The following is a 21,060-nucleotide window of genomic DNA, read 5'->3' as shown; positions in this document are numbered from 1 at the left end:
ATGGTAAAACAACGTAATAAAAGCACGGTATCAATTACTTATATTACATACATCAATTAATTGCGTCACGTCAGTACATATTCCTAATCCCATTATACTATATAATATCACAACAATTAGACGCATTTCTTTTCATTATAACTCATACAAGGTACACAAATATTCAAATATCCATGCTCTGATATATCATACATCTATATTAACTAATCTTACAACTTCAACCATTTTCCACATTCACAAATCGAGCATGTATAAAATCTAATATATCACATGAATAAATGCACTAGTTTACTACGAAGTACCCTGACAGCGAATTACAAAATTAATTCTGACCACAAGCTAACAATCTACATAATTCACTACATACTACTCAAACTCATTTTCAAATACGTACGTAAATTAAACACTACAAAGGTAATTCTACGTACAAAACGATCCTAGTAATTAAGTATACATACTACACAGTATTACAATTACTATGCCGTAATGTTCTGCATAATCGAGCAAATAACTTACTGACCTTTACGAAGCTTTATATTTCCTTAGAATGTTCTAAGTTTTGCCGCAAAATTACGAATGGCTTTCTCGGAGTAACATTATATTGCTCATCAATCTTCCTAGGCGAGACTAAATTTTCGCTTGCTAGTTAGAAGTTATAATTCGGATCGAAATTGTTATCACACCCTCCGTCTCAATTCCGATTGGATGTTGCTTTGATTCGATCCAATCAAACTTAGCAGACAATGTTCTTCTCGCTGTCTGTCCACGTGGGGACGGATTTAGAACATGCCCCCGGTTCCTCGCGGTTCCTCTGATCCAAAGACAAGGCTGTAACACCTAGGTGGGATGTTGCGCTATCTAACGCCTGTGCCGATTCAAGATGCCGGATCTTTTCTCTGGTCACGGTAACCTTGTGTAAGAAATTAACTCTTAACCTGCGGGAATGTTTAGACAGCAACCATGGCTTGTACTAATACCTTAGTTTATACACGACTTTCGAACTGGCTGAGCAAACGTGACAATCAAATACTGTTGAAAATGTTGGCACTGTTGAAAATTACATTATTGTGTGCGTAATTCACCTTGGTGGTTTGACATGTTATTAGAATATTTATAGAGCTGGTAGACGTTGGGATGCGAGTTAGAATCCCAGTGCCGACAGGAAGTTTCAATTTCAGCGAGTTACCAAACCGTTCTTTGTAGCAAAATTACCTGAAAAAAATAATGTTTCTTGTTGGAAATAAAAAGCCATGCTAAATAAAGATTAATATTATTACGATACGGTCCTCCGATCCAATATGTGGTAGTTGTGCATGAATTTGGCATGTTTTGTATTGATGCATGCATTAAGTACGCTCGTTTCTGTCTGTTTTTAGGTGAAAAGTGCCATGCTGTGCACATATTCTAATGGTAAAATTTACCAGGACACGTGACTTTGAATGAAAGTGTGTTCTCACTGTTATTCTCATTTTAGTTCAGTTTCTCAAGCGGTCAGCAAGAAAAAAAATGGTATTTGAATTAGAATTTGAGGACATCGAAGAAGCTTTAGTGCCGCAGATACATTGTTTTTCATCTTTTCCACGCGGTGGTAGTGACTGTGTCTCATTGCAGACGACATTTACAGGTTGAAATGTTCTCTGACATGGTTCAGGCAGTCAGTTCATGCATAAATCCAAGCAAAAACTTTACTCAACAAATTTATTCACACAGTTGCACAATAATTTTAAGCAAAATGAACACAATTTTATTTAATTTTTTTAATTTTGCGATTGCCATACGCGTTGATCCAGATTTGTGCTCTAAATTCATTTATAACTTCACCATCGAACTTCAACGTGTCAGTTTCTAGCAGGAACGAGTCATTGTGCGCAGAACCTTTACTGGCGTGTCACTGTGCACCTCCCTTCGCACGCAAAATAGATAACTACAAAAGATGAAATAAATACACAAGACATGATTTTCCGTGTTCTTGATGCAATACCAACACTCGCAAAGTCATAGGAAATTACGGGTCACATATGCAATCACTGAGATGATAATGCTTGCTATGATGGACAAAGACTGTTTTTGCTTACTCATAAATTAAGAAAACTGTGATAAAGTGATATGTTCTGCGAGAACACATACATACATACATACATACATACATACATACATACACACACAAAAATATACATAAAGCAGTGAGAAGAAAAAGACGGCGAGTTTTTAAGAGAAATAAGTTATAACAGCTGTGTAGTACTGGTGTATTTTGCAATCGAACCGGTCAGCCATTTAACTTCCTTTGTAGACTAATATAAACGTCACACAAGCATTGCTGCGCAAAAGAGCAAAAGGCAATAATTACACAAGATTCCATATTCTTTACATCCTTTATTGCTCAAGTTTGTCATGTTTATGCATTATGCTATTGGTAACTTTAAGTGGCTGCAGACATTTAAGAGTTTTTAGTTAATTAAAGAAACTTAAGGACAAAGATGTGTCCTTCCGGTTGAAAGAAGTGTCGTTGTTATATTATTGGGGCAGGTGTACAGATTGGTTGAATGACTGCTAATCCTCATCATAAATCCATCCCCAAGGATGCATTACATGTTTTATGGAATGGAGAGTTTTTGTCTGTATCTTTGGTTTATTTTTTATTTTATTTTTTTGTTTGTTTCTATAGACTACACAGGACATGAACTCCGTTATTATTGAATCAAAATTAGAATAAAATCGGACAAAATTTAAGCCTCAAAATTTTCTCTTTGATGATAGGTTCGAAATAAGTAGTGAGTCAAAACTGTTGGCCGACTGAACGTTTTAAATTTGACATAAATGCATTTCAGATTTTCAGGAAAATTAAAACTAATTAAAAGTAATGTCAGTAATATAATCTGGATTACTATCACGCATTTATAAGAAAATATTTTTTAAAAAGTTATTTTGAAAAGAGAATCTTGCATTGACATATGTATAGTCAATTCTCTTTATATGTAGATATGTTTTTATAATGGTATTGGAAAGTTCAGTACCACAGTGTTTTCAAAATAATTATGATTTGATGTTAATGCAGGAGTTTTATCTACTTAAACTACATACATTCAGATTTATAGATCATTTCTACATGTTCGTAGGAATCGTTACCTTTATCAAAAAGAGATCTTCGGCTCGAAAAGGCGTTAAGTTGGTTAACACAAAGAAAGATAAACGACATGGCGGCCTTAAACTAGTAAAAATTATGGAAGCAAATCTGTAGATATTTGAAAGTGTTCCATAAGGCACACGTGTGAAATGAATAAAGACAAGTTTAGAAGAAAACGAACTTCAGGCGTATATAAAACATGCGATCAAAACTTTTTCTTTCTGAACTCTGAAAAACTGAGAATTTGTTATAACGTTCTCCCATAGCTGTAGACACTCAGGTCAAAACTTTAATGGAGATCCTTGACATCTTGGTCAACTGATTATATTCGTGGCAGAAATTTATAAATGTAACGTTTCAGGTTGAGGGCATTGCAATGCCAAATTCATTCTGGCGATATTCAATCACAAGATTTTGTAAACCTGTCTCTTAGATTTCATTATGACTTTATTTTCGAGTTCTATACGTAATATTAAAAATAGAAAATAAACTGACTTTTTAGACCTCATATCAGATAATGAATACTTACAGTACTTTTACATGAAGTAAGTATACGGGTGATTATATCACTATTTTTAGTCTTGTTGTTACAAATGCAAAAAGTCTGTTGTGAGGCAAGTCGATAGATTATTTAAAATGTAGGTCATATGGATGTAATATTCAAAGTAGTTGATTTCAAAGCTAGTAGTGGAATCTCTGTGAGACCTAGAAATTTAATTTTTGTATGGTGATGCAAGCAAGACAATGAAACAGAAGCAAAACCAACAAAAAACAACAAGCAATAACAAACAAACAAACAAAACAAAATAAAACAAATGTCACAGTTTTATGATAAAAAGAAGGTCCTCAGGAACTAAATACTTATGGTTTTGGAAAGTACAGTGCAGCATGTTTAATCCGGCCATAAAGGGACAAAATGTTCAGTATCGAATTAATTTGGAAGAAATAAATTACAAGGGACTAAATTTTGCAGATGTTTCTGGTAGGGATGTTGACTAGTTGTTGTACAATTAGACAGAATTCTTTGCATACCCTCTAAAGGCTTTTTTATGTTAATTATGAACTCGGTCAAGCTAAAGGAAGCCGGGAACATGTAGACTGTTTGCTACAGTAATACCGATTGCTGCACGGGGATTCCCTACTTTGAGAGTCCTTTTATTGGTTGATATTACAGCAATAATTGATAAAATTAAGCAACATTAAATGGTGATGCTGTTGCCATGAGATCAGCATAAATATTTAAAATCACACTTAACTGCAAGGATCTTGTACGAGGGTTCTTATGTCTATCGTAGAGTAAACAAGTAGGTAAACTACATAAATTATTCACTTCTCCTGAACTATATATAAATGGTTTATATTATTGAAAGACGGTATATTAAAGATTACAATAATTGTATTTAATGATAATTATGTATGAAAGAGTGACTGTGATCAATAATGAAGACATATTACTATTTTCCTCATATACGGGTCATTGACATGAACTATTTATCTTTTAATAGACAGACTTGAGAAGACTCCATACTTTTACATTAATTGTAGAACTAGTATTAAACGATTAGCAAATAAAGATTGGGAAATTGAAATTTATTTTTTATATTGTAACATTATCGTTCATTTTCAAAATCAAACGAATATATTATTTCATCCGCTAGTTTCGCATGGAATTGTTGAATATGTATCAAAGAGACATTTGAAAATCTGCACACAAAAAAATTATTTTGTTTCCGCTGTCCAAAAATAAGTGACGCTTTCATTCCTAATAAAGAGTAACCAAATCATTGATACTAACCTCGCACACATTGCGGATGCTAATAATTACCTTTCCCCGTTCTCCCCTGATATGACCATGACCCTGTCGGTCTTCAATGTGTCACTTCCACCAGAGCTCCATAAAAAGCCACTGGAAGATTTGACGTAACTGACGTCAATATTGTCAACGTCACCTACTTCTATTGCCGAAACGGCCAGTAGGTGAATTTGGGCGCTTGGATTAATGTCCTCCCTGAAAATAGTTTGTGTTAGATTAATTTACATAGGATAATCTTTTACACAAGAAGACGTTCATGTTAGATTGTATATCCAGTTTACATGCATGTGATTGGAATTGATACTTGGTCAGCATGACACATGACGCTCTCGCAACACCTAAACCAGGATGGCTCCAAACTGCTAAAAGATTGACGAGATTAGATTTATAATTACTATGCCGGGCAAAACAAAAGTCAGTTAAAAGTTCGGCTTCGAGCTCTACGATTAACATTGCAATGTAACTCAAAGACAATTTTAAGTTAAAACAATTTGAATGCATTATGTGTTTATTTTAAAGACTATACTGTACTGTCCGACAATATTACAACTGACCTTATATCTCATATAGAAATCAATTTGGATGTTCTAACTAGTACAGCGATAGGAAGTACAAAATTACTGTCAAACCAGATTTCAGACATAGCCAGATGGCCTGTTGAAGTACACTGCAGTAAGCTTAAACAATCAGATGAAGAGACTGTTCCACACTTTCAATTGATCTTGACAAAATTATTTGCACATAAACAATTTCAAAACGATTAACTGCAAATATCACGACTACGAAATTAAGCACGGCAAAAGCCAAGCAGTAAAATGTCGACGGTTTTATTTCTGTGCAGTGCGATGCAAAGTATTTGAAATATCATCTTCGGCTTTGCCATAAACCGCTTAAGGAATATACGTGCACTAGTAGACTATCATCTAGACAGCAGCAATTGCAAAATGATTAAAGGACTGTCTGCAGGATACATATGTAAATGAGTTGCTATGTTGTTGCATTGTCTGGAAACGCAAATGAAAACGATATGAAAGTATTAGAATAAATCACTTGAATTCACAATAAAGACTCGAACATCTAGTCGCTCCATTTTTTAATCAGGCAACTAATCAGGAGGATGACAACGTAAAGAATGACTATCTGAAGTGTGATTCGTATATGGCAAAAGTTTATATTTGCTTTAAAGTTTGGAAAGGTCATCTTTCATACCAGGTTGTACTAGCATATTCCATAATGGAATGTATTAAATATAATAAAGGAATATAATTAAGTTTTAAAAATGAAAGGATGCAATTTTTGAAGACCATGAGCGTTGAATTCTCATCTTTTACGATTGCATCAATACCCACAATATATAAGTCGCGCTTCACAGTAATAATACCAGTTTAGTTGCAACATATATTTCATATATTCTGTACTGATGTTTGCAACATGTGATCAACGCATTGAAAACAAATATATGTTATCACATAGGTGAACCTATGTTCATCGCATTTTTTAAACATGTAATTAATATATACCACATGTGCATAAACAAAATAATTGATTCATATGTGCGAGCTAATTCCTAGGCAAATCTGCTTGTTACATTTTTTATTGTGAACCAAACTCGTTTTACATGTAACATCATTAGATGTTTTAGAGGTGTGAAAGATTTTATCTTTTCGCATGTTGTTATAACACATTTGTATATGCATATGCAAGCATATGCTTTACCGGTGTAGCGGTCATTTTAATTCGTTAAAAAGTTAGGCATGTGAAAGATGCACGTTTTAAACGGACTACAACAGCCTTGTTTGGTCTTTTATAAGGTTAGGTTTGTGAAGGCCCTAGTTTTTAAACGGCTTACAACATCGATGTTTGGTTGTTACAAGGTTCTGTTTGTGAAGGCTGCACGTTTTAAACGGATCACAACAGAGAAAGTATGTGGATAAACTTTGCAGAAACTACCTTCTCTATCCATTTCTAAAATTCACATCAAGATGTCCAGACTTTTAATGGATCAGAGATAGAACCTACAATATCAATTCCATTAAAGTGCGAGCATGTAAACAAGTTGCGTTTGATTAGTTGTAATTGTTACGTTAACCTTGATATTATTCTCATTTAAAATCTGTGAGATTTAATTTCGTCGGGGAAAAAAGTTTTAAAAATTTTGATTCCATTCCGCAAAACTGTTAATATTGCATTTTTCTATTACCTACAATAACTAAATTTTTGTTTCTATAGACAACGGGAAAAGTTATGTCACCAAAGTGTGACATCAAAGCTCTTAAATATTTTATAGTGTATCTAAAGCTTGTTATCTGCCTGTAAGTTCATTAAAAATTATTTCCACTTGATTCAGCGTAGTTTTTGTTTTATTGATCATTACTTTTTAATTAAAAAATAATAGACCTCCAAAATATTTTTTTCCCAATGAGGTTTCATTGGTGATAAATCAGAATTTATTTAATAGGGTCACCCATCTTAGATTAGAAGAACACTAGGGGTGTAGATCTACTTAACAGAGTGTACGTAAGCCATTACATTTGATTTTTTTTATACAGGATACATTAAAGCAGGGGTGGGCAAACTACGGCCCGCGAGCCGCATGCGGCCTGCCAAATGCTTTCATGCGGCCCGCCAAGGGTTTTCATGAGGCCTAGGAACAAGTCATCATTCGCACTGACTCTGTTTATGTTACTCTGTTTATCAAATAAATGTGCTTCTTTTGAAGTTTAAGTTTAAGTTTTCAATTATTAACAACATATTAAAAACGGAAATTTAATTAGATATTATTTAGAAAAACCTTTTGTTTTTGCTCTTTCAAATATTGTTTTTTTTACTTAATGAACTATGCGGCCCGCGACAAGGTGTAAATTTGTGTATGCGGCCCTTGCACTGGAAAGTTTGCCCACCTCTGCATTAAAGAGTACATGACTCTACAGAAGAGGCACTATATTTGCACCATAGCCATTTTATTTCAAACTTTGAAATAAATATTATTTGCCTTATATTTAAATAATGAATAAACCTGGTTTTGAACGTTACATGTTAATTGCTATATTTATTTCTAAAATGAATAAGTCAGTATCGTTTAGTGATTGCAGGTCATTAAGATGAACTGTATCCAATCAGATCTTTGTCATATTGAGGCTTATTGCTGTACATAGTGAACCGGGACTCAACTTGCATACAAAAAATGTGAAACCCGAAGAGATTGAAAAAGCAGAATACAATATCATAGATGCTGAGAATGAGCGTATCAAATGCAATTACTAGTTCACACTGAGTTCTTGAGTGTGATAATTGTGTTTAATTTGGATGATAAAAAGGATGACTAACAATATGTTACCTTGAAGTATACCCATATCGAGAGTAATGTTTTATGAAAGTGTGGCTCCACCTATAACTTCTGAACTGTCTATTAAAAACAATAAGATATACTGATAGATTTAAGAGGTCATTCTTTATAATGTATTTCAGTTAACTATCATATTTTTTTTTCAAACCAAGGAAAATTAATATTATATGTTCTTTTTTCAAGAAAGCATTTCTTTTAAATGTTTCCATTGGGATTTGAAGATAAATGTTTATTCTGTGACGTCTGAATCCTCATTGAAAGTCTTTGTTAGTTCAAAGGTGCCAAATGAGTTGGGCATTCGTTAAATGTTTGTGAATCAGCAGCAAGTTAGTACTCTAGAACGATAATTGGAAGGACTGGATGGTACTCTAAAACGATAATTGGAAGGACTGTATAGTACTCTAGAACGATAATTGGAATGACTGTATTGTCCTCGCAAAAGTCTAACTACCAGTGTAATTGTTGCTTCTAGTCATAATAACGAGTAGTCGGCATTTTCCAAAATTAATTTAAAATGTGAAGTGTGTTGAGGGATGTATCAGGCAAGTTTTTCAAAAGCTTATACTGGATATCATACGGTCTTGCTAAAACTTCATAGACTCTCATCGTGAGCGTTTTATAGTTCTCTGAGAGCCAGAGGTTATTGTAGCAGACTTAAATTTAATGGATTTTTTTTTCTTTCAAGATTTTGATACGATGAAATTGTTCAGAATATTTCGGTGAATATCCACAAAGTTTGAAATTTGTGATAGTTTAGCGACCACTTTGTCAGACTGCATTAAATGATTGATGCAGCTGGTTTCATGTTTTGCCAAAGATGTTTCGCACTGTATTCCCTACTGATGTTATAAACGCACGAGAGTTACACCTTGACATAAAAGATTTCCATTTTGTTTGTTTTTTTTGGTGATTTTTTTGTTGTTGTTTTTGCTTTCTGTAATGATTCAATGGACTTTATTTTTGGAATATACGGTATATATTAAGGTTTACAGTTGTTGGATTGGTGTTGAAGTTGTTAAGAACCATTTTCCATTGAATGATCGACATATACATTGGAACACTAAAACCAATTGTAGAATTCTTAAAAGGAGAGAAGAAAAAGTTATTACAGAGCTGTTGAAAAGACAGGGCCAGAAGAAAACAAGAAGGCATAACCACGAATGGTTCCGATACTGATCCTGTGTGATCCAATGTAGGATCTTTGGATTCAGTTTTAAGTAAACATATTTATCCCGTGTGATCTAAAGACAGGACGAACCTCTTTGGCTACAGTATTAGTAAAACCATTTGTTTTGTCTTTTCATGAGTTTCGCAGTTAATGCTGTTCTTGTCATTCCTTCCGTTAGTGTAAAATAGCCAAAGCAGAACACGTTCAATTGGTACCTTAAAACTAACTTGAAATATGACCCAATATTTTAAGGCACCCTAGGTACTTAACATCCTTAAGTAATATCGTATTGTAGAGAACTAAATGCCAGACATGATTCACGTTATTGTTTGGTACGTATAAATACTGCTGTATTCTGTGTTCAAAATTAGGGCCAAGTTTATTTTGTAGCTACCTGAAATACCAATATAACTCTTTACATAGTTTACGAACTCGAGGTGTAGTCGTCCAGATATTTCTATTTATTTATATATGCTGCATAGATTAAGTTTGAAATGCAAAAGAATATTGATAATGTCGATACGTGCTGCGATACTATTCGTAAATGCAAAACGTATTTCCATTTACAAAGTAAGTGTAGATCATGAAGTGTGGCATGAAGGCAAACACAGATATTGATGTATATCACGAACATGCCAGCATTAATATTTTACACTACTGATATGTGATGGAGATAATCACACGTTGAATCAAAACGCAAACATCTGTCGATAGATGAAATACGATTTAAAACTGCATCTAGTATGAATCTATCGTTTATTTAACTTAATTGTGTCTATCGGATTTTCGGTGATATATCTGCAAGTGGTCGTCATAAGGGTACCACATTTTCCTTCTGGTCTACACCGCTGACACATTATGACAACAAGCAGTTTGACTATCTTATTATTATTATAAATATTTTTTCTTCCCTTCAAACATCTGTATACTTTAAGTTTTATACTGAAACATACTATAAAATCATACTATAAAATCATCCTATAACATCATACTATAAAATCATACTATAACATCATACTATAACATCATACTATAAAACTGATTGTGTCATAGACTATCGTCCTGATATGCTAAGTCTTTGCGTTGCATTTAATCTTTCTTTCTATCGTTGCACATTGAAACTAAAATTGAAAGTATTTATCGAGAACAATATTTATAATGGTTCTAAAGAAAATGAAATTAAGGTGTAGAACACACACACACACATATCTGTGTGTGTGTGTGTGTGTGTGTGTGTGTGTGTACCAAAGAGTCGATCATTCAATTTGTTCTCTATTTATGGGACTGTATGATTCCCAATTAAAATTCCTAATGATGCCATGAGTGTTATTGAAAACTGCTTCTCTAAAATACCTGACTGAAGCGGGATAATTGCCTCACACTACGTCAAGAGATTTGAATATATGACCTGTCCTGTCTTAAAACAGTGAGAAATATCATCCGGATATAAGTCGTCTTGTTTTGATCTCTTGTCTATAAATATTTGTCTATATTAAACTCTTTGCTGAGATCCTATAATTCAACCACATTCGTTTTAAAATTGTACCAGTTGCTTTAATTGGATATTTTTACCTAATGTTATAATGTAAAAAATATTTCCGGTATATTTATATGTCTTACATTTAATTCCAAACGATATATGGGAGACAAATGATTCAGGTGGATAATTTTGACAGAATTTCCGCTTCACTTATGTGTTTATGAGTTGTTTGAGGGAACGGTGTTATTTGTAAGGTCTTCCAGTTAAACAGGTTAAGATGGATGGCCAGTCGGCACATCTTACAAATCTTTTTAATCTACTTGCCAATTTCTTAGCATTGCCTTCATTGGCAATGTTTTCATCTTGACAAGCTTTGTTTTATTTATATGACTGTACGCCTATGTTGGCCATGTTGCTTGGGATTAGCTAAATCTTTAAAAAGTCTTAAGTACACATGAGTAATGTATTGCATTTTCCTTGGCACGGGTTATTCTCTTTTCCCCTGTTTTACAGAGAACTCAAGATGGTCTTCTTGGAATGACACTTGTGTCACCTCGTGGTTTGGGTTCGGCAAATATCCTGGTTTCTCTTTTTGATATATTAAATACAGGCAACCATTTCAAAGCAATTTTGTATGGAATGATTGAGAACAGCTTATTATGAGTTAAAACAGTGGTAATAATTTCCATTAATTGACTCTTACATGTTCAGTTTTTAAAGATTGTTTTTCTCGTTTAGTTTTTTGCCTCAAATTGCTTACTTTTTACTGTTCTTTTACCAGCTATCTCTGTTATAATCCTTTCCAACAGTAAACAATGTAGAAGACTTACTCTGTCGTATCCATCCAGTCACTTGTTCCCCATCGTCCATTCAGTCGAACTCGTACTTTGCCTTTTGTCTTCACCGCATCTACAGCAGTATGGATCCTGATGCTGTAGTGGTAACCTTGGGAAATAATATACACACTCTATAAACTCCAGTTTATTAGGAAAAGCTATTTGTAAAGGCAAATCCATTTAAATGTTATCTTTTTTAAAGGAAAGAAAATTGACTTCGTTAAGGAAGCAGTTACTACTTCTAGACCAGGTTTGTCAGAAAAAGGCCAGATAAACACGCACTGATTGTCTCTTCAGGACAAGTCGTGAGTGGCAATTAATGTATGTTGGATGGTCTCATATCTTCAAAGTCTTTTTTCGTGGTAGTTTGTTTCGTTTTGGAGGATGCTTTTCGTTAAGTTTATATGTATTTTATATGGTACATGTACAAAAATCTGTTGTGTAGTATAACATTTACCCATGTAAATACAACAAGGATGGTAATAATGATTATCAGATATTAGTTAAAGAAGCAAATGAAAGACATTTCGGATCGGCAATTTTCGTGTCGCCAAACCCGGGTTCCAGTGAAGCGCAAGTAGACATGATTCGATATATCACTTATCGAGATCAACGATGCGAGAGAAATCTCCACTATTAACCTTACGAAACAACTTTTAGATTCCAGTATCAAAATGAACATGAACATGGTTCAACTAACTTAATAGTGTCGTAAGTTCGACGCATTCAGTAAATATAATCTGGCAAAACTAAAAATTTTTGCAAAGACCGAGCTCGTTTCATGTTTGAACAATGTAGCATATGGCATGAGATAATCTAGTTTCTAAATATGCGCCTTTGCACTCTTGATGTAAGTGACACGGATAAAATGCTAAATATGAAAAACATCGAAGAAGTTTATGAAATGTAATTCTTCTTAATCCAGATATAGGTTTAAATTTTACCCACAGTTTAATGGACGAATTTGCATTTCCCACTTGAACAGTTGACTAAACATGTACTATCATGCTAGGGAATTTGACCCACGACTGTCGGATTGGTAGCAATAACAACACTTCCCATCGTGTGCTTACAGGAGATGAATAGGAACTGAATGCTTTAAATGCGTAATGGAACAAAAATTCGCAGGTGCTTAAGTTCCTGTTTGATGATGAAACTTCATGCTGAGTGCTAGATCTTATGTGGCAGAGGCATACACGTATTAAACAGTTTAGGGCTACCAAAATTGTTCCCTGAACATACGCCACCCCGCCCCAAATACTCCCTCAAAACCCTGAAAACCCCCAAAAAACAAAAAAACAAAAACAAAAAAAGAACAACAACATGAGAGCGTCTTTTAAAGAAGACTGGGTGACCAACTTTGCCTAAGAATACTATTAATTACATTAACAAAGAAAGGTAGTATTCAGTGTTAGCCTTTCAGATTAAAAATTGTCCCATCCACAGTAAATAAACTAATGCAATAAAACAAGAATGAAGTTGCAGATTAAGCACTGCGAATACATTTAGCTATAAAGGTTCCGAATATAAGAACTGGTCATGGAATGGCTTAACACCACTAGGACGAAAACAGATTATCTTAAAGTCCAGAAGACTTGGATAATATAAAGGAGTATGCATGTCTGTTGGAAATGGCACAGATCTCAAAATCTATTTTTTAAAAACTTCTAAAGTGGTATATGCATGGTCACCCTGGTGCCACTGTGTCTCGTTCTGTGTTATATATTAGCACCCTTTTCAAAAGCCTAACCTTGTACTGTGAAACAACAACAACACATCCAGAATTTCACAAGTATGTAAAATTCATTTATAAATTAAACCACCGAGAACATTTTCAAATAACATTTATTTTCAGATCTGTTTAACGTTTATCAGTGAGAAAGTTATGCTCTAATTGAACATTTCAAAACGCTTACAGACTTATAGAGTTTGAAAAATATGAAATTGCCAAGTCTTGAAAAATATTAAAAACTCCTAAATGAAAATGCACAAGTGTTTTCTTACGAAAGGTTTGGATGCAGACGACACACACATATAAATATTTGCTCGGATATGGCCCGGATTGCAGGATAACCTTTCAAGATATTAAGCTTCATATCGCGATCTGCTATTAGCTTGGTGTTGGCACTATTTGTATATATTATAAGTCCCAAATAAAAATGATTAACCCGCAGTCAGTAAAATATGTAGCATCGGCTGCATGCCCTGAAACAAGGATAGTACAGGTTGGTTCAAATAAAGATTAGCCATGCGTCATACAATTTAAACAACACTTTTAGTTTAAAATGAACATTCTTCAACGAATATTCAGAATAAAAACCATGGATGTTTTCTTATATTTAAAATCTCTCATTCTGGTTAAATTTAGTAATCTGAAGCTATCATGTTTTTCGAAAAAGGCATAAATTATCAACATTATAATAAACATTTCCTGACGAGTATTTGGACTGGTTGGTAAAAACGTAACCACAGAGAGAGAGAGAGAGAGAGAGAGAGCTAGCTTTGAATGTACGTTTTGAGATTAAACGTCACCTGGCAGATACAAAGATATAGAGACTTACATTTTAGCTGACTATTCTCGGTGTCTAGAGTTGAATTGACAAGTTTACCGAACTAAATACGCCATGATGTTTTGTTGGGGAGTTCCAGATAGAACATTTGTTTTCATATGTCCACACGTCAACAAGGGCTTTTGACACTTTCATATAGTTTGGCACTCAAGGGTACAATTATGTAATTTGTGTTCTTACCTGTTGTATAAACCCCTCGATTTAAAATTCTATGGCATATCAGTGTTAACCTGTTTATATTTCTCAACAATGCCATATTTTCTTAAGGATATTTGTTGAGTACTGTCGATTGTTACCTTTCTTACGCGTAAGGTAAGTTAATAAATGAATCCCTAAAAATCAAAAGATTAAGAAATTTACAATGAATAGTAAATAATGAATAATTAATAAAAAAAATATGGCATACTTTTTATCGAAGTTAAGTCCAACAATGTTTGATAATTTAAATAAATTCGAAGATTTAAAATTATATTCTTTCATTTGATAAATAAGTTATGGTTTTCGAAATAAGACACTGCAACTTGCAAAAAAATCCAACCACGCATTTACGACCACTGATTTTTCTTGGGAAATGGATGGAGAGGCGTTTTGATGTCATTAATAGGTTTACAAAATTCTCAGGAATATTTACTAGTTTAGTGAATTAAATATTATTATCGGAGCTCTTTGCGCTTGTCGATCATTAGTCGGTTTCAACAAACCAGCATGGGATTATAAGAAGTCGCGAGTTTTTGATAACTTCCTCGTAGAATGCAAGATTCTTTGGATAGCAGACCAAAAAATATCTAAGTACATGCACGTTATGAATACAAAGACAAAATGATCCCCTTTACCGGAGCCGTTAAATTTACTGTACTAATATTGATCGGATTTTATATATGTTTATATATACTTGAGAAGATAGTGTGAAATTAAACTTAAAAGATCTGTCAATGTATAATTAATAATTTGAAGGCTCTTAATCAAAAACAATACAATGATTGTTTTCCAACCATGTCACATAACACGATAAAAATCATTTTACCATTGTGTAGTTATTTATAAAGTAAACACACGTATTGAGAAGAATGTTTATAGATCCCACAAAGCGGTATAGCCTATTCTTGACGCTTTTGAATATATAATTATACATGTAAACGCCAGAAAAGCAAGCGAAAGGACTGATCAAACAATGTAAAAATAAACTTGTCCGTCTGTGAGAATATAGCTCTTTTGGTATTTTTGGTGAATTGGGCTCTTTTTACAACCTGTAGAGTACCATATTGGATGCTTAAAAAATCTATATCATTTATTACGCATTTCAAATGACAGCGATTCCAGCAACACTATTTGATGTTTAAGTCTTTGGATAATGTGAATTTTATAACTTGACGATTTCGGTAAAACAATTGAGTTGAAGATATTAGTCTCCTGCTAGTTTGACTATCCTAAACGTTGTTATCTTTAAATGCTAATTGTTTATTTCAAAAGAAGGCGATTTGTTACTATCAATATATGTAACATGGTGACCATAATCAGAAAATTATCAAAACTATAAAGTTTTGCAACAGTTTGAAAAGGAAGAATATACAGAGGCTTGGTTAATTACCTGTTGACAAAAATAGTTATTGGAAGACACCACCAACTAGATAGGGTCAAAAAATATTTAGAATACATGATAGTGATGATGCTGATAATCGGATTTATTGCTTGCTAACATGTAATACATATGGAAGATTCGAACAATATTTCCATCCTTAGGATCTTTGCGTCCGTCTTACGGGCTTGTTTTCGTATTGAAGTATGACTATTTATAGAAACGTATGCATGTTCGCAATTTTTTCTCAAACCAACATGCCAAAATAATTTTTAATGAAATACTCTTGTACACGAGTTTACGAACTTGCAGACATTTAAACTTTCTTTTATATACATAGCATGGTATGGACGTGGTCTCACTGGAGACCATAAAGTAGAGAGCTTTCGCTTGATTTCTTTCTTTCTTTCAGCCGTTACATTCATTTTATGTGATGTACGGATCGTCAGCGAATTCGAAAACGGACCCACATTATATATAATATTCCGCCATATAGGTGAGAAACAAATGATACAGCGTTGTCTAATTAAATTCACATGGTGTAAAATTAGATAGTTTCTGCTATAATCATTTCAAAAACGTTTTTGCTTGTGTTCTTTTGCAGCTTTTTCTCCGTGTTTGGATCATCCTTTCAGTTCTTATTAAGTAGCTCACGAAGCAGTCGCACACTTTGTAAACATTTTGTAATTAAATTAAGTGCACGTAGTTAGGTATTTTATATAAAACTAGGCTGTAATATGCTGCGACGGCTTATCTTGCTTATGTAGCTTACGTATTCCTGCAAACAAGTGAACGATGAAGTCAATAAAACGTTACGTGTTAACGCAAGAAGTAGATAACAACACAAAAATGGGTAACTCATCGGAGCATTAGACGTACCACAGGAAACGTTTGTCTACCGGATACATTATCTGAAAGCCAGTATCAATGTCTCTTAAAGTTTACAAGAAGAAAAAAAAACGACAAATTGGATGAGCTTCCAAATATGTTTGACGGATACGACTTTTGTCACTATCTTACAGCAACTCAAAGAAAAGAAAATTAATTTCTTTGGGGTGTATTCAAGATGTTCACAAAATCAGGATTTAATTTTCTAAAATTGATCTAAATATTGCTTGGTTCAATAAAGCATTTACAACAAACTGATGTATGCTAATAACTCTGAGATCAGACAGAGAGGGTCCGCACTCCGAGAATCTTGGATTGGTGTTACACAGGGGTTATAAAGTAATTCAATTTTTATATACATCCATATGATTAACATTGTAGGTCACTCTGAGATCTTTCAAGAATTTAACATTATTATAGCATTTTAACATGAATATTGGTCACCCTGATCTAAAACTATTACTCTATGCACGGGGGGTGGGGTCACTTAAACTACCATTTTGAAAATTTGACCATCTGGGATAAAATAAATTTAATATTTAAAATATTCATAAGTTTAACTATATGGGTCGGTTTGGGATTTATGGGAATTTAACATAGGCTGCAATTTTAAGGAATAAATTGGACCTTTAAGAAGGTAACGGGAATTGAACATGGGCTAACAGTTCCGGGACACGTGGGACTGTATGTTGTCTGATGGGAATTTAACATTGTCGGTCACTATGAGGCCCTATGGTAATTTAATGTCCAAGACGTCCACAGGAATATCACTATGGGCGGATATGGCGGTTATAGGAATTTAACATGGACTGCAACCCATGCTATTTATCATAAGGACGCCAAACCATTCACAATATTAAACCTAGCTTTAAACCTTAAATTCCCCTTGTGCTCAGAGGGTTATAATATAAAAATGGTCTGGTGATATTAAATTCCCTCATGCCCGGAGTGCCCGTTGTGCCCAGGAGCGACCCGTTCTAGTGTTAAATACCCATAGCGCACCAAAATCTCATCCTAATGTTAAATTTTTGTAAGATCCCAGAGTGATCTAAAATGTTAATGACATCAACATTTGTAACAATAAAGGTCCATATCCCCCAGAAGTGATTCAATCGAAGATGGCCGGAGACTAAATTTTCTCATTTGACTTAAGAGTGAGGACTACAAAGTTACCCCTATAGCAGTTTATATTTACAGCATAACTTAAGTTAACTAAAGCAGATATGTATTTCGCATTTATTCGTCTTGAAACGTCTTTTGCATTTTACAATAATTCCTATCCTGCATTGTTCCTTTCCATAGGTTAAGAATATTAACTTATCATAGGGACAGAAAGTCATCTCCACCGAGGTTACTTACCACAGAAAGGTTTGGAAGTCCTTGTTTTAAGATACATCTTACCCCGTGCTTTGTACCAGTCTGAGTAATACCCCATCTGAGAGCAGCCCCTTGTTCCACAACCGGTACACTCTCCTCGCTGAAATTTCTCCTGCAGAATGTAGTTTTTATGCGTTTATTATCACTTTCAGAGCGGCAAGCAATTCATAACTTTCAGGTCATACAATCCTCCCATCGGTTAATGGTACATATACATGATATCCTGTTTCATGTTCTTTAAACTGTAGTCCAACTCTTCGTAAGTTTAACACGAGTAGTTTAAGTTCCTAACTAAATATATTTCTTTCCCAAAAGGTTTATTTGGATTGAGCAGAATGACAATTAGCGAGATTACAAAACGACAAAAGCAGACATTTCAGAAGCCCGTGACATGTTTAAACATATATTCGATACATTATCTTCTCCAATAAAAACACAATCACACTATCAGTAAATGAAAATGGAGCCGATTTACTTTACGTTAGGTAATCATTTACAACCGATACAACAGATGATAAATAGTGACAGAATCAACACCAAAATAAACGAAAATGTAAAGGCATTAAAAACTGCATTACACATGGAATGGGTGCAAAGAGCACTAAATTGAGAGTTAGAAGAAAGGACAAAATATCGATGAAAAGTTACTCTCTCTCTCTCTCTCTCTCTCTCTCTCTCTCTCTCTATATATATATATATATATATATATATATATATATATATATATATATATATATATATATATATATGTGTGTGTGTGTGTGTGTGTGTGTGTGTGTGTGTGTGTGACAATCATCTCATACTTTACTAGTCTCTGACGGTAGCGCTAAATATACATCTAGATTACACATTTAAAGATCGTGTTTCAGTTAGTTCTTTCTTTCATTAATCAACCATTATTTTTAGATTCCCCCGATATTCCAACATATAGGAGTATAGATTTGCTCTTGGCGTTTGTGTTTAGTTTTTGTTTGGTGAATGTAAATTGTTCTTTTCTTCCCATGAGGAATAGCTTTTCTAGCTCCAAACGTTAGTATATTGTTTTGAATTTGCGACGTTATCAATTTGTGTGTTACTACATAGAAAATGTACACTGTATACACAACTTATCCAAAGAGAAATCTAATTTGTGCATTAGAATCGTAAAATCTTTATCTGAAAAGAAGAAAATTCATTTTGTTAATCTGCACATAAATGAAAAGTGCCATTGGAAGTATTTAAATTAAAAAAATATAGGCAACGGTATTGAATATAATCGAAAGAACAAAGTTCGGTCACTCTGTACTTGGACATCGTAGACAATACTTTCTAGCTGTAGTTATCCACGTGCTCTTCCTCGAGACTTCACATTTAACAGTACACTAGTCAAAAAGTTTCCAGCCCGATGACACTAACTCTGAATCTGAATCAATTGCTTAGTTTCTCAATGACAAATACAAAAATGGACTTGCATTTTTGATGACTACGTCACAAGAGAGAGAAGGGGGAGGGGAGAAAAAGGGGAGAGGTAGAGAGAATCCTAGACATAAAAATACACCATTACCTATTTTACGACTATATGGTAAGTAAAACCAATAAGTTTTGCAAAACGTAACAAATAATTTAAGTATCAACGTTATAAAATGAAAATGTAAGAGGAACATATTATGAACTAACACGTTACAGTTCTATTCAAGTCCAAAAGAATCAAATGCATCGATTAAATTTCAGGTCTTCGAATGCAACTGGTCTACCAGCATTCCCGGCGTATCAAGATGACAATGTCCAGCACTCTTTTGAATAATTCACAATAGTCCTAGAATAATATCTGTGTCAAATGAGCACTTTGTAGTTCCAATAAATAATAAAAACAAATGTTCCCCTCAAATAATATCTAAACGCAATACGTCTGAAGACTGATGTTGCAACAAGAACATAACAAATAAGACTGACCAGAATTGTTCGGTTACATATACTTATATACAAGCATAAACGCAATCTACACTTTAAATAATATGATTTCATATCCGTGTTCAAAAGGTAGCTGTCTAATATGTTAACTATCGTTGATCATTACAATTTACAGTCGTGAACAAAATTTACACATTATAATGACACAATCATGAACCAAGAGTTTCAAATATATATATATATATATATATATATATATATATATATATATATATATATATATATATATATATATATATATATATATATATATATATATATATATATATAACGACTAACACCACTCCCCATTCTCCAAGAATGAGGTTGAAGAATAGTATGATAATGTGCTGAAAGGCCTGAGAAAGGGATTGTGAAAGGTTTTACAACTCAGCGTTTGAGAAGATTTAGGTGACGATAGATATTCAAAATGGATTATTATCTGGTATTCATACTGAGGCAACTATTGACAGAAGTCTGTGTGGTTTTTCTGCCTTGGGCAATAACAGACCATAGAAATGTGCAACGTATACGTCAGTGATGATTACACTGTATCGGGCTTGATCCGAAGCAGAAAAGAAAAGAGTGTTACTCACAAAATGTATATCTATTTCATTTTAGAAGGTCAGGTTAATATTCAGATCTATCAATTTTAATTTTTTGTTTTATACATTAATGAGTGTATTGCAATAAATCTAATAACATAATATGGTAGAGTGACTAATTGTGTTAATTATGTACATTGTCTACAATTCGGTGGCAAGTGTGGTATCCGATGCTCATATTAGCGGTGGAAGCCCATCGACCGTTTTTCAGATGATCAACGTTAGGTTTAGTCATTCCAGAGAAAGTTTTATATTACTGATATCTTTCTCGCATAAACCATGCCTCTGATCTCAGAGAGGAGTTCATGACCTTTGGGGCTTCTAGAAGTTTCTTTGAAAATAATCTAA

At 33.7% G+C, this 21,060-nt stretch overlaps 1 protein-coding gene across 1 annotated transcript in view; it reads right to left on the bottom strand.

The window, feature by feature from the left end:
- Positions 1–1,684: 1,684 nt before the first annotated feature.
- Positions 1,685–21,060, bottom strand: part of LOC149807311 (pancreatic lipase-related protein 2-like) — a 69,186-nt gene continuing 49,810 nt past the window's right edge. The window contains exons 6-9 of the mRNA XM_089936555.1: positions 18,161–18,290; positions 11,762–11,876; positions 4,950–5,132; positions 1,685–1,924 (exon numbers count right to left, since the gene is read on the bottom strand). Of these exons, the coding sequence (XP_089792681.1) occupies positions 1,846–1,924; positions 4,950–5,132; positions 11,762–11,876; positions 18,161–18,290 (507 nt within the window). The 3' untranslated portion in view covers positions 1,685–1,845. The remainder of the gene's footprint in view (positions 1,925–4,949; positions 5,133–11,761; positions 11,877–18,160; positions 18,291–21,060) is intronic.

This window comes from Sinohyriopsis cumingii, chromosome 1 (assembly GCF_028554795.1).
Source record: "Sinohyriopsis cumingii isolate HCF-2022 chromosome 1, ASM2855479v2, whole genome shotgun sequence".
Classification (NCBI taxonomy): domain Eukaryota; kingdom Metazoa; phylum Mollusca; class Bivalvia; order Unionida; family Unionidae; genus Sinohyriopsis; species Sinohyriopsis cumingii.
Note: the sequence above shows the minus strand (reverse complement) of the source record. Positions and strands in the feature narration are given on the sequence as shown.